The 14,078-nt window shown below is 44.7% G+C and overlaps 1 protein-coding gene across 1 annotated transcript in view; it reads right to left on the bottom strand.

The window, feature by feature from the left end:
* Positions 1-13,716, bottom strand: part of RNF213 (ring finger protein 213) — a gene marked incomplete at its 3' end in the record, with an annotated part of 51,931 nt that extends 38,215 nt beyond the window's left edge. The window contains 16 exon segments of the mRNA XM_010293831.1: positions 215-395; positions 788-910; positions 1,735-1,833; positions 2,503-2,655; positions 3,146-3,299; positions 3,574-3,629; positions 4,313-4,511; positions 5,032-5,229; positions 6,205-6,473; positions 7,680-7,960; positions 8,193-8,386; positions 8,656-8,799; positions 9,531-9,712; positions 10,345-10,904; positions 11,647-11,832; positions 13,608-13,716. Coding sequence (XP_010292133.1) covers positions 215-395; positions 788-910; positions 1,735-1,833; positions 2,503-2,655; positions 3,146-3,299; positions 3,574-3,629; positions 4,313-4,511; positions 5,032-5,229; positions 6,205-6,473; positions 7,680-7,960; positions 8,193-8,386; positions 8,656-8,799; positions 9,531-9,712; positions 10,345-10,904; positions 11,647-11,832; positions 13,608-13,716 — 3,088 coding nt within the window.
* Positions 13,717-14,078: the final 362 nt, after the last annotated feature.

Here is a 14,078-nt window from a genome sequence, read left to right as displayed (position 1 = left end):
CCAGTACAAATCCTGAAGTGGCTACAGTGGATTACCACAAGAATAATATTAGCTGCCTCTTCCTTAGCCAGGCTGAATACCTTGAGCTTTGAGACAGGGAATAAAAAGAGAGCAGAACCATTTTTATGTATTTGTTTGCTGCTCTGCAGAGTGGGAGTGGCAAGGCAGAGAACAGCTTTTCGTAGGCTCCTATAAATGTAACTAACAGACATACCATTAAAGCTGAAGATATGTTTGATGTCAGGCCACGTAAGCACGTGGTGCAAAATCTCATCAAAATTACTCTCAGACTGCCCACTCTTGATGGGCCACGACTTCACAATAATAGTTGATACAAGCTGGCTGAATTGGCCCATGTTGTAGGAAGACATCTTCTCAAGCAGATTGCTCTGGGTCTACACAAGGCACAGAAGACAGAGGGGAGGAATGCATCAGTGTTTTGGATTAGGCTGTGTCAGTCTTTGTCTCGGGACCAGGCACTGGTGTGCCTCCAGTGCTGAGGCATATTCCAAAAAAAGCTGTATGACATGACTGACACCAGAAGCCATGATGGCAAAAGCATTACAAGTATTTTTCATGGACCCTTTATAAGGGGATCCTCATTTCCTGATTTCTTGTCAACATCTTTGTTTGTTTAATAAACTTAAACAATCCACAGCAACTAAAGCAATGAGAGTGTGAATGTGCAGTTCTCCTTCCACCACAAAGCACATCCTTACACTATGCAACAGGATTTCTGTGCAACAGGAAATTTTACTTTTTTCCTACCTTGAGGGAAATACAATACCTGGCACGCTGCAGTTACAGCCTCTGTGGCACAGTTACGGAAACACCACTCAATGGACGAGTCAAATTGTGTAAATTTGTGGTGCTGACAGCAGTAGGCTAAAATCTGGTTAACTGGAGGCTCCTATAGGGCAAAAAGGAAATTTCTTATCAACTTAAAGTTTCCAAAGTGTTTCTTCTGAAAACATGAAGGTGCTGCTATTAAAATAATAAAATGAACTAAATTGAAAAATTCATGTTTCCTAGTGGAGCCAAGGCCTGGAAGAGAGATGAAACACAAATAAATGCCTGGAAAATCTTTTAGAATGCTTCCATCTAAAATGGAGAGATACATATTAAGTAATCACACAAGTCAAGCTTCCACCAGGAAATACCTGTTTCCTGATTATATCATGAAAATCAGTGGCTTAAAGAATTTTGCAACTGATGTAGAACAGAGATGAGGCAATATACAAGTTCAATTTCGAAGGGACCTACACAGTGTGTGCATTTGGGAGCCTGGACAACACAATCTCTGCACAATGAATGCAGAGGCAAGTGCTAACTTTGCTTCTGTAAGTTCTTGGGTGCTTACTTTACACCCACTGTTTCTTAAAACTATAGCAGTGGTAATTGCTCAAAATACGCAATTTCCTTTAAAGCATCAGGATATCAGTCACTGCTAGAAACAGACCAGCACTGCAGCCAGACTAGCAGGCAACTGGAGTCTGATGCTCAGAATACAGACACATGTAGTTTCATGTCCAATTTTCGAGCCTCCAAAACATGGTTTATAACAGCAGGGTTTATAATATATAGGTTTATAATATAAGGTTTATAACAGATCAATTTTTATGATCACATGGCCATTCAGGCTCTAGAATTTATTCTCTAAGCACAGCAGAAGACTGTCTATCCACTCTGAACTTGGCCCACCAGCTTGCAGTGACTGCCTGTAGTCCCCCTTACCTCCTGAATTCTTCTCTCCAGATCTGCAAGTAAAGTCTTCTTCCAGCTCTCAGTGAACTGTTCATCTGGAAAACTGATCTTCACAAATTCATTCCAGGCCTGCAGGTGAGAAGCAAACAAACCCAGAGCACTAAGTGCCGAGATTTAACGTTCAAATAAGGAAATTGAAAGAACTATGTTGAGGAGAGGCCCCACACTCCTCAGACAGCCTGCAGTCCTTTCAGATGTTTCCATCCAGAAGAAAAAGAGTGCTCCCAGAGCTGCAAAAGCCAGCTTTTAAGCCCAAACAGTGTCAAAATGTCCCAGCTGCTAAAGGAGACATTTGGATGAACGACTTCCACCTTGACACTGGAAATTGTCCCAGGGAGGGCTGGGAGCAGAGTGCGTCAGACTGTGAGGAGTTGCTCTGTGCTTTGCCCGCTGGAAGGCCCGAAGGACAGCCAGTAGGACATACAGGGTGAGCAAAACAGCTCCAGCTAAACACCAACAAAGGGCAGCTCCTCATCCCTGCAATGCCTCTTGGAACAGCCGAGGAAAAGGAGAAATAGGGTGGGGTGAGCAGCACCCGTTATAGTCGTTCACTTTTCAGCCCAATAGTGTTTAAAACAATGCAGCTTCTCAGGCTGTAGTCTGTACCGCCTGTCCCCATCTCATTCCTTACCCAGCCACAGCAGCTACAGTTCCCAGCAAAGAGCCATTAGACTCAAGACTACAGGGTTGAGGTACAGTAAAACACCTTTTTTTTCATATTATTAGAAGATGACAAACCCAAAGTTCCCAGCAAGTAGAGAACGTCACATGCTCCAGGGATTCTTTCAATAACTTCTGGTTTAAAGCATTTCTGAACCAGGTTCGAGTGTCTCTTAGAGCTTCACTGAATACTTCTACCACTTGACCTTCCTGCACATCACTTGGAACCTCCTGCAGACACAGACAAAAAAAAAAAAAAGGAACAGTTCAAGGTTCAAGCCGGAGAGCAATGTACAACTGATTTAAATAAATATTTCTAAAAGAGATGGCCTAAATGCACAAATATGCCCAGCCAGAGACCCACCACTACTTGAATAAAGGATAGTGGGAGGCTGGAAAAATGCGATGCTTACAAATATTTTGTGCTTAAGGACACTTATTTCAGGAAGTAAAAACAACATAAGTTTAAAGGAAAAAAAAAAAGAAATAAAACAAACCCCATGACAGCCAGCCTAGGCATTTGATGTAATTATTATCAATAAGAAGAATCAAAATCATTAAATGATTTCACAACTTTCTGAAAGTACCACAATCTTGGTGACAGTATTAAGTTTTCCAAACTGAGAATAGATATTATCTAAAACCAGACTGTTGTACCATTTTTGTAATAATTCTAGATATTTTGCTCATATCAACCTATGAATGGTTCCTTGGTACTCACTGCTGCAGGCTGAAGTTTGGCAACCTTTGAAACCAGCGTGGCAGAAGTGACAGGAATCGTGAACCACACCCCCCACTTCACATACTTGCAGACCCTCTTGTGCAGCTTGAGGCAACAGGTCAAGCAGGATTGCCAAGGCTGAGATTCCAGACCTCTGAAGGACAGGAATAAAGAGGAAAAGTTTCTTTTCTGCTCAGAGGAAAAAGAAAAAAAAACCCACCAAATTCAACACAGTGTGGTAACTAACCATCCCTCCATCAGACAAATTTTTAAAAAATGTTGCTATCTGAACAGAGGGATTGAAATACAGGATTCCTTTATTCATATAGATTTCAATGCACACATTGAAGCTACACGCATAACCCCACCCGACAGGCACGGTGTAAATAAAAAAGGACGATGCTCTCACAAAAGTGCACTTCAGTTACCTGGCCTGTTTCTCATCCAAGATACGCAGGAGTGTCTTTATAAGACTATCTACTACCTAAGAATGAAAAGACAGAAATATTAAACGTAGAAGGAATTTTACAGACTGGTTTCTCCTTAATTGAGGGGATGCTGTGAAAGAAGGAATTCAGTATTCTTCCATGCCTTCTCCAACACTTCTATAAGTATGTTATAAAATTGCAAAAATTATTTACTGGATATCAGAGTCAACATATAGGTGGCTATTATTTGTACAAACAAAACCTGCACTTCTTACAATCTAGGGGTTTAAAATTTATTATTATTATTAGCTGCAATGTCCAGTTCCTGCTGTCCTCACACAAATACAGGTGCCTTCACAACATGCAGGAAAATCTCTCAAACCAGCAGCACCTTGCCCAAACCCCCAAGAGCTGTGCAAAAAATAGTTTCAGGCAGACATCTGAGGATTTCAGGATTAAAATATTTGCCATCAGTGACTAAAAGCAAATCTAGATAAACAGACCCTTCTCTCTTCAGTACCGACAACATATTTTGCTACTGATACACCCTCTCATCTCCTCTTAGGAGTGTCCTACTTTAAAGCAACTATTTTTGCTTTTAGCTAAATTTTAAGCTCTTTGTGCTCTGACCTGCTACCAATCACATTCCCTTCAGTGACAGTCAGTTCTGCTAAAAGGCACACTACAGCCCAGTTTCAGCCTTTACTCCTTAGCTGTGTAAAGCTGCCAGAAGACAAACCTCAAAACTGTTCCTCAAAAGGTCAACATTCTCCAATCTGTAAGAAACACCTTGAAGAGCAACTAACAAATCACAGGGGAAGTCTTCTATAAATTCAGCCAGGCTCTCCGGGGGCAGCACACAGAACCAGGACTTGACCAGAGTCCTATCAAATTCCATCAAGTATTTCTTTGCTTTCATTAGTTGCAGTAGGGTCCCCCTGGAGGGAAGATAAAACAAAGTCTTCAAGTTTTCAAGGTACAAAAGGCTAAGAGCTTGTTCAGCCCATGGAGGACTCTTATTCTCATTCCTGTGCTTTTTTGATTTACAGCTAAAGATCAGCAGAAGACCCCAAGACCCAGTGATTGCAGAAGCAGTGTCAAACTACTAAGCAGAATCAGTCAAGGAAAATAAACTCCAGGTCTTGCTCAAGTTCTGCACAATGCATACCATGAGCTGCTTTAACTCATGCTAGGAATCACCAACTGCGCAAGCTGCGCCACAGCTTGCAGAATTAAGGGCTGTTTGTGTATGAGGGGTAATGCACTGCATAGCTTTGCTACACACCATAGTCTCTGAGCCACCAATATGGTCTGTGTTCATATATCCCAAACACCCACTATCAACATACTACATGTCTTTTTTAAAAACAAGGGAGGAAAAAAAAAGGAGATAAAGCTGATCGCCACTGAGTACAATGTCAAGGCACTGGATAAAACTAGTAATTCTAGAAAACTCACACATCTTGCTTCTTCCTTGTTTCAGCAAATGGAAGCCCTTCCAGCCCTGCCCAGATATCTTCCTCCATTGGTAAGTGGTCACGCTGCAAAGGAGGAGCAACGAAATGCAGAAGAGGAAGAATCCACACCCACTGGTCTACGTGGTCATCAATGCATCTCTGGCACAGGTTTGTCAAGTGAACCTTCAAACTAAACAAAACACACACACACAATGAAAGAATAGTTTTTTACAGGAATCAAAAATGTCCTTGGTGCAGGGGAAAGGCTACATCTCAATCTTGCTATGTACCTTCAAATAACTTCTGGTAATTATTTTAGCTCAATCTTGTCTTCATTGAAGAGTATATATGGTAAATGTTTAAGACTCAAAGCTGTAATCTTACTTGAATCGCGCTGCACAAACCCTACTAATACAGCAGTAAGTGCCAATACTTTATCTACAGTTCCCATGTGAGCCCCCCCAGCTCAGTCAGGGCTCGGGTGACACAAATGCACAGAGCCAGCCATTCTAGAGACAATTCTTGGCTTCCTTGGTTGGGCTGAAGTATTGCAAAGGTCTCCAAAATTTAATAGCTTCAGCTGTGCAAGTGAAGAACCAGAAATTCGAGTACCAGATAAGCAGTTAACTAACAGTTTAATAAGCACACACTCCGAGGAAAAATTAATAGAACATGTGTAATGATGCATATCAGAGGAGACAAGAAGAATCCAAATATGGCATTTAAATTTGAAGGAGTAAACACATGATGATCCTGATCATTGGAGTTTGTATGTATGAACAACAAACAGGTAAGAAGCCAGAAACTGCTTGACAGAAAAGGATAACAATTAAGATTTTTATATCTAAAAAACCCCCAGTAGTTCTAACTCAATCTACTACTCTGGCAACAGTGACAAGTTGCAATAAGGGAAATCGTGTTTGGACAAAAGAAAAACATAAGGGTGCCCCAGAGAGTCTTCAACCCTGGAGTTTTTCAGAACTCAACTGCAACCTTGCCTGGATGTTAGCCCTGCTTTGAGCAGGAAGCTGGAATAGAGACCTCTAAAGATACCTTCAAATCTGATTTTTTTTCTGATTCTCTGACACTAGAGAGCTGAATCCCTTACTGCTTTATCACAGGGTGCTACGCTTGCAGCGAAACCAGCCCAGTTAGTTACCTTTTACATACATACCTAGTAACTGCTGCAAAAGCGTTTCTGATATGATGAATTTCATCCAGTACGGCTTGTTGTGACACCTTATCCACGCACAAGAGGCTACACAGGTCAGCCAGATCACTTTTAAAAGCTGGCAGCCCGAGCACTTCAACTACTGTGAGAATGGTGAGCCCCAGAGCTAATTTACTTTTTATTACTATGCCCTCCTGCGATGCTTTTGCATGTTCTGGTGCAAGGAAAGGAAGAGCTATTTTCTTCATATATTTTAGCAGCAGATCATTCACCTAGGATAAAGAAAGGAAGAAACAAACCAAGCACAGCATTAGTACCCCAACAAGTCTTTTTCTTCTGAAGCCATTTTCTTCTGCCAGTTACTGCAAGGACACTCGACAGCCCTGTACACTCCATGGCATCATGGTGGCATTAGGATCTAAGCATACATGGTACTGACCACCACCAGAACATCAGGCGTGGTACCCCAGTACCTGTGACGGTTTGGTAGCCCTCTCCGTGCTACCAGCTCCCATCACTCAGCTACTGCCGTACCTTCCCACACCCAGCAGAGCTGGGGAGTATCAAGGGACCGAGGTAGGTCTCAGGCAGGGAACCAGTGAGCTGAGCAGTTGTACACCCAGCGCTGCCTTCGGTCACCATCGCACACCATGGCCTTACTTGGCAAGCAGGCTCCAGCTTCCCAGGGGACTCAGGCTTGGTTGGGAGTCAGTGAAGGGAGAGAGATTTCTATGCTTACCCACAGACCCCGAAAGCCGCTCTGGAACCACGTCCAGGGCATCCATAGTACTGTGGTGCTTGGCAATACCAAAATCACCCTTCTGAAACCCAGCAGCGATATGAAACACCTGTGGGCTCTGCTGAGCTGAGCGGGTGTGCCATCTTGTGGCCTCTCCCACATCACCAGGAAGAGGGAGGCTGAGGAGAGTTAGAAACGAGCAGCCCTGACACTGGTCCAAAGCTCCAGAAAAGACGTGACATTTCTGCCACATTTTGTGATTATTCCAGGTAAGAAATTCAGGACTCCAGGAGGAAGTTCAGGACTGTCTGCATCACTGCTGAGAACTGGACCAGGAGGAGCTTGTCTCAAAAAAAAAAAAAAAGGCAAAAGCAGGCTTGGAGTCCAAGACAGTGCAGAGCAGCTGGTGACAGAGTGATTGGCAGCAAAACTAAAGGGCCAGGCTTAGGAAATCAATAGCCAGACACAACACCCACTCAAGTAAGAAGTCACCACACATCACAGCTCCGCTGCTGATCAGCATGGGATATTCAGAACAGCACCTAATTGCAAAGGTGTGACTGAAGTTCAAGACAGACAGTGGCAGTCACCCTAAGGGGATCCCCACTGTTTCTGTCACACCTGAGTTTTCTCACTGGAAAAGCAAAATTTACCCAACAAGGTCAACAGCAAAATTAAAGTTCTGTTTTTACTAACTGAATGTCTGTTTTCTAGTACCTGTTAAAAGAAAACAGATTACCTGCTGTGTGCCAAAGTTTAACTCTGTCCATGGCATTTTCCTGCCATCATATACCCATGGGTTTGTTGTAACAACATAAAACTGTCTCAGCTGGAAGAGGAAGTTTCTCAGGTTGTCGGGACTCCAGGTTCCAAGAATGCTGAAGATATTTTCCAACATAATATTTGCAGCTATTATCTTCCCTTCCACCAACTCTTTGTTTTTATCTAAAGAAAACATCTTCCAAACGGTTTTCATTACAGAAGGCTTTGCACACACAATATCATCATACTGATGCCATTCTAGAATAAGCAACACAGATGAGAATACGGGAAAAATCATTTGAGAAACAAACACACATTTGCACATGCCTTCACTCTTTCAGCTGTCCACAGAAATACCCCCACCGACCCAGTAAGTTTCTAACTGCAGACAGTGCTGTCTAATAATGCTAGTCCATATGAAGTTAGACATCACCCCCCCCCCAAAAAACATGACTCATCCCAATATGCAGATCCAGTCAGAAAAGCTCACCTCTGCTGTTGAGCAAGTTGCTTCTTATCAATAAGCAGCGATTCACATAATTACTTGATACTGACTGCTTGTAAATAAATTCATAGTCCCCTTCACCACAGGTAACCCAGTATTTGTAAGGAATGTCTTTATCCATATTTTCTTTTGCAAGAGTTACAGTGCCTTCAATAAGGTATCCATGTTCTCCTAGATGCCTAGGAAACAAAAAACAAAGCAAAGGACATGTCAGCTGATTTATATACTTCCTTTTCCATGCATCATTCCATTTTTAATAGGAATGGTGATTATGCTTTCATGATGAAACTTCTAGAACAGTTACCTCCGCTATGAAAACCCTTTGTAGCAATACCCATCTATGGGCATATAGCTACAGTCTTACATATTAAATGAAGTACCATGTTGCATCCTGTTCTCCAGAGCCAAAACACTCCTGTGCCTCTGTGTGACTCGAGGGGATACTCACTTGGTGCAGTTCAGCTCACAAATGTTGTCCTTCCAGTTTGCATAGGAAGAAACGCCTTCAGCCCTGATGAACACTTTATGGATGTCGGGGTTTAGTTTGAAGTCTTTGGACAATATTGCATGGAAATATACTGTGACGCCATCACTTCGGCTCACAGAACTACAACAAAGAATTAGAAAGAAAATAGAAAGAATTCTTACTTTTTTTTTTTAATTGCACAAATCATTACAAACCACAAATGAGATTTCTGAGCCACTAACTTACTGGATGCAAACCCCATAAGCTCTGTAAGCAGTTCACAAAAACTGATGTTACCTAGCAGGCCTAGTGTAAAGCCTAGTGCAAAAAGAAAAACGCGTTCTTAAAAGCATGATGAAATGCTTTGGCCACATGCATCTGGGTCACTGCATTGGTAAGCCAACAGAAATACCTCACCCAGCAGTCACCTGAAATGGCTATGCTTTATCCCTCTTCCAGCTCATACACACTAAGCAAAACAAGTTATACGAATCAAAACACCTCTTTACAACATTAATCTAAAGAGTTATACGTGTGAAGCACACATTGTTTGTAAGAATAAGAAATAAGAGGGCAATCTTTTCTTTTTTTATTCATCAGATACTCAAAGAGGTTCAAGTACCAACTGTACCACATTACCCACTACCTGACCTGTGCTGCAACTCCAGATTAAACATTGCCTCTTTTTTGCATGAGCAGTAGTTTACCTCAGCTTTAAGGCAATTCTATTCCCACACATCCAAGGTACATGCAGACCTGATCTTAGTACTTCAGTGCCCTGCCACTGGAGTCCTCTAGTCCTCCTCACACCAAATCCTGTAAGTGCAGAATGCTGGGAGCAGCAGGGGTGTTCTCACCTTTCTTTAATCTTATACAAAGGTTTCTGGTTCTTTTGTTGCTTTTTGTCCTTGCGACAGTCTGTTACAGCTGAAGCATCATGCTTTCTAGCAGCCTCGGGTCCTTGGGTCTGACTTGCCTTCTCAGTTACTTCATGCACTTTCTCACTTTGGGTCTTATTTTTCTCCTTTGTGTCTTCATTCTGTGATAGGAAGACAAACAATGCCCAATTAAACAGAAGACCCTGGAAGTACAACATCCACAGAAATATCCAACATGTCTTCAGCAGCCATGAATATCCATAAATCACAGCACACCAGCTAGCTTCATACTTCTGGAAACACCAATCCCTCACCGAGGGAAGCTACTGGTTAAGGAAAATGGCGCAGGATTGCAAGAAGTCCAACCCACACACACTGGCAAGAAGCCAGGTCGATAAGCCACGGGTCCCCAGAGGATGGAGCGTAAATAAAATGAAAGATAACCAACAGCAATTTACTGCTTTTTACTGCTTAACAGGCCTGTCCATGAGTGGAGCAGGGACACCTACAAAGCATGAAGATCTCATCAGAGGAGATCTGAGACAGCTCACTGGAGAGCTCCTGGAAGAGCTGGCTGGAGAAGAGACAAGTTCACAGCTCCTGGGGGGAACTGAGCAACCAGTGAGAGCTGTGCTAGAACTAACACATAGGAGAGCAAAACTCAAAATAAGAAACCCTTTGTAGTGTCCCCTGCTTTCTCCCCATATCCCCAGCTTCACTGACTGCACGAAGGACTCAAAGAGAAACTCTGTCCAACACAACCAAACTCAAGAGTGTTCACTCATACACTTACCTCGGAAGTCGAACAGCTCACCTTCTGGCTGGTGTCTTCTTTACCCTTCCCAGCCTGCGAGCTTTTGACCACAGGCGGAGTCTTTGTGTCTGGACTTCGAGGAACAGCAGAAGAAGCTGCAGGCTTACTTTTAGGCGCTCCCGTACCAGAAGACAACCCGGAGGAAATGCTCGCTCTCTCCCCTTTTGAGGACTGTTTCTTATTGCCACCCAGGGACTGGGAATCCGGTCTGGTTTCTGGAAGCTGGCCAGCACCAGGGCCACGACTGCCCCCTTCCATGTTACTCTTGACCTTTTCTCCACACTCTGTGGTACTTCCACCCCCCACCTTCTTCTTTGGGGCTGCAGAGCTTGGAGACGGGGCAGCCACATTATCCGTGCTGCTCTGCTTTGGTGGGGTCACATCTGCACTGCTGTGACTGCCTTCTGCAACTGCTTCCAAACTTCCAGCTTCCTTTCCCAAGTGACCCAATGCCCTGTTGCTTTCATGTGCGTCTCCACTCTCACCAGCAAGTACATCAGCACTTGGCTTGGCTCCTTCACCACCCGGTGTTTGGATTTCTTGTGGAATAACACATGTATCAGGCAATTCTGTGGTTTGAGCTGGTGCTGTGCTCAGAGGAGGCAAAGAGTCCTGCTCCCCAGAGCTGGAGAGATCCTTCTTTGCTTTCTTCTTCTTCCTCTTCTATTTAAAAAACAAAAAACAACAAAGGAACAACACAATGTCTGTTTATCCCTTGCAGAAGAGGAATTCTTTGTCACCTCCTCCGTTGCAGCTACTACCAACATCTTCCTGCTACACAGGGTTAATGGAGAACCATCAGGAAAAGAAGGAACAAGACCAGCTACCATCTTCTATAGTAGGTGAAATGCAAGTAAGTCTTAAGAATTCTGCATTCTTAATATTCAAGACTTTCTCAGCAGGAGCACAGAGCAGTGCTGAGCACGATGCTCACTAACAAGATCAGCCGCACTACTAAGCTGACTTCTGTACTGTTTCCCTCGATGCAGCAGAGGTCTGTTAGGGGGAGCGGTACCGCTCGGCACATCAGCTGGCCGCATACACAACAATTCACGTAAGCAAATACATCTACAGATTGCCTAGGAACACAGGCAGCAGCATCCAGACGCAGGCCAAAGGGATTCACGGTGATGCAGCCCAGCCTCATTGCTTCACAAAAGAGAGAGCAACAAGTTACCAGCTACTCCTACCCCTCAGCATTGACAAAGAGCCTTACCCTCTTCAGTGGCTTCTCAGGAGAATCGCCGGCCACGTGCTGCAGTGTGGTCGAGGAAGGCCCACCTGCAGCACATTCAAGTGTGGTCTCAAAGGTATTGATCAGAGCTCTTGCATTCTCCATCAGCAATCCTCCATCCTCCTCCTTTGTTTCAGTGGTGGAAGGCGGCCCGTCAGCACCTTCTTCCCTCACATCTCCTCCAGGCTCTGCTCCTCCATCAGGGACTGGAGCGAGCTTCATCTGTCTTCTTTCTGCAACGGAGGCAAGGTTCATTGTTAAACTAGAGAGTCTGTAAAGAAAACAGTTCTCAGCTGGTGGTGAGCAAGCAGAGTCTGCCACTGACTAAATGTATCAACTGAACACAGAGGAGCTGCTTTGTTGTTCCCTGTTTCAACAGCTACCACCTGCAACAACACCATCCTCCCTAGCACAGCCTCCTTCCCTCTTCAAGGCCCCCATAGTCAGTAGCAGAATAATTCAGATAAGAAACCTCTGCTGAGGTCCTGATCTAGCGCTCTCCTACCTCCAGCTAACATGCTACCGGACAAAGCACCAGGCTCTGGGAACTGCAACTGCCTGTCAAAATGCCAAAGGACCCCCAAGACATGCGGTGACAGAATAGTGGCACTTCTCAGCTTTCACAGCCTTGTGGACTGGCTGTGTGACCTCTACGTGCAGCTGGATGTTGTGTCCAGGAAGGCATGGTAAACTCCCTTTTTATCTTTAACAATTTTATCCAGTCCTAAAACCCGTGAAAAGGCAGCTCGGATCTGAATCAGGTATCAGAGTAGACCTCCATCTTCTGCAGACGTGTTTCACAGGCTCTTCAGCACTGCCTTGACCCCAGCTTTGCGAGCAAAAGCTTTTAACCCCTTTGAGTGGAGATCAACCAACACCAAAAGACATTGGTTTCCTCTGGGTATTTTTGGGAGTAGGAGCACAAAAATCAAGGTGAAAGTAACTCACAGCCCCTTTGAGTATTACAGCCCAAAGGCTGCACCATGCTTAATGACAGCGAGTGCAGGTTTTGTACCTGAAGCAGGCACGCTTTGCGATATTGTTTCACATCCAACTTACTATCAAGTCATTCATGACCTGAAGAGTTTAAATTCTTCCCTGAGCTTTTCCTGCTCCTCAGTGACTCCTCTGTTGACAGGGCTTGACCTGCACACATTCACTTGTTAGAACTCCCTGGTGTCCCAGACAGAGAGCATATTTACCTGGTAAAGCACTACTCCTTTCATCACCTTTAATCATTGCCAGAAGCAGGGACAAAGCTTTTGGACCACCAGAACAGGTGCTTTGGATGTTTTTCCTACAGCATTTAAGAGCTACAGATCCTGCGTTTGTTACCTTGCCATTCTACATTGCAGAGGGATTTGCTAAGAATTGATTTCATCAGGACTACAGCAGGCTGATTCTGATTTAGCGTATTCTTTTAGGACCCCACCTCTTCATATCAACAAACCAAAAGCAATTCTGGTGGCCCAGGTGATTCTCTCTTTAAGCAAATAAAGTGTTAGGAAGTATTTCCCCCAGTGTAACTACACTGTGTACTTGATTCTGTTACTGTTCATAGAGGTAGAACTACTGTATTGTCAAACAGAAATTCAGGAAGTGAATCTAAACCTAACTATAAGCTGAAGATCGGAAATTCCAGTTCAAGGGGGACTGGACCAGTCTTTGTAATACAGCATTCCATAAAAATGACACCAGTTCATCAGCAAAACAGAAACTAGTTCAACGCTGGAGATCTGAGTGTGGAGAATGTGTGTAGGAGGTGGCAGCGAATCTCCCTCCGTTCCCCAGCAGTCACCGAAAAGTGAGGAACGCTCTGTCTCTGGCCAGCGATACAAGGGAAGTTTGAGACGAGAGCAGCATGTAATGATCTGGCCGGAGCAGCCCAGAGTTACCAAGCACCAGGGCCAACAGGCGAACCAGCAGACACCCACAGCCTCCGGGCACCGTGCTGCAGCCAGCCCCCCACGCGGTGTCCCCCAGCTCACCCCGCATTGCGTCTGCCTACCTGAGTCCTCGGCCCCAGTGCCGGCGACGGGAGCCAGCTGGGCCCCACATTTGCTGCAAGAACCAGGAGAATCATCCCCAGAAACGAAGCGACACGCACGGCACTTCATGTTTCCCAGCCGCAGACTCTGCGATAAGCTTTTCAGAGCCACAGGGGAGAGAAAAAGATGGGGCAGAAAGAGAAATGCGAACATGAACGTGAAGTAATGAACCTTTGCCACATAACCTCCCTTCGGGGTTCATTTTCGGGAAGGAAGCTGCGATACTCGGGACCGAGGCTCTCAGCCCCGCGGCCTGTGCCAGCCGCCCACCCTCAGTGGCACCAGCCCACAGGCCGCGGCGGGAACCACAAACGCCTTAAAAATTAAACAAATAAAAAAAAGCTACTCCACCCTGTGCAGAGACCTTTTAAAACTAAACGCATTTGGGAACGCGCCGGAGCCGGCAGGGCGCAGCGGGGGCAGCGCGGCCC

This window comes from Phaethon lepturus, unplaced genomic scaffold (genome assembly GCF_000687285.1).
Source record: "Phaethon lepturus isolate BGI_N335 unplaced genomic scaffold, ASM68728v1 scaffold2689, whole genome shotgun sequence".
NCBI classification, from domain to species: Eukaryota; Metazoa; Chordata; class Aves; order Phaethontiformes; family Phaethontidae; genus Phaethon; species Phaethon lepturus.
Note: the sequence above shows the minus strand (reverse complement) of the source record. Positions and strands in the feature narration are given on the sequence as shown.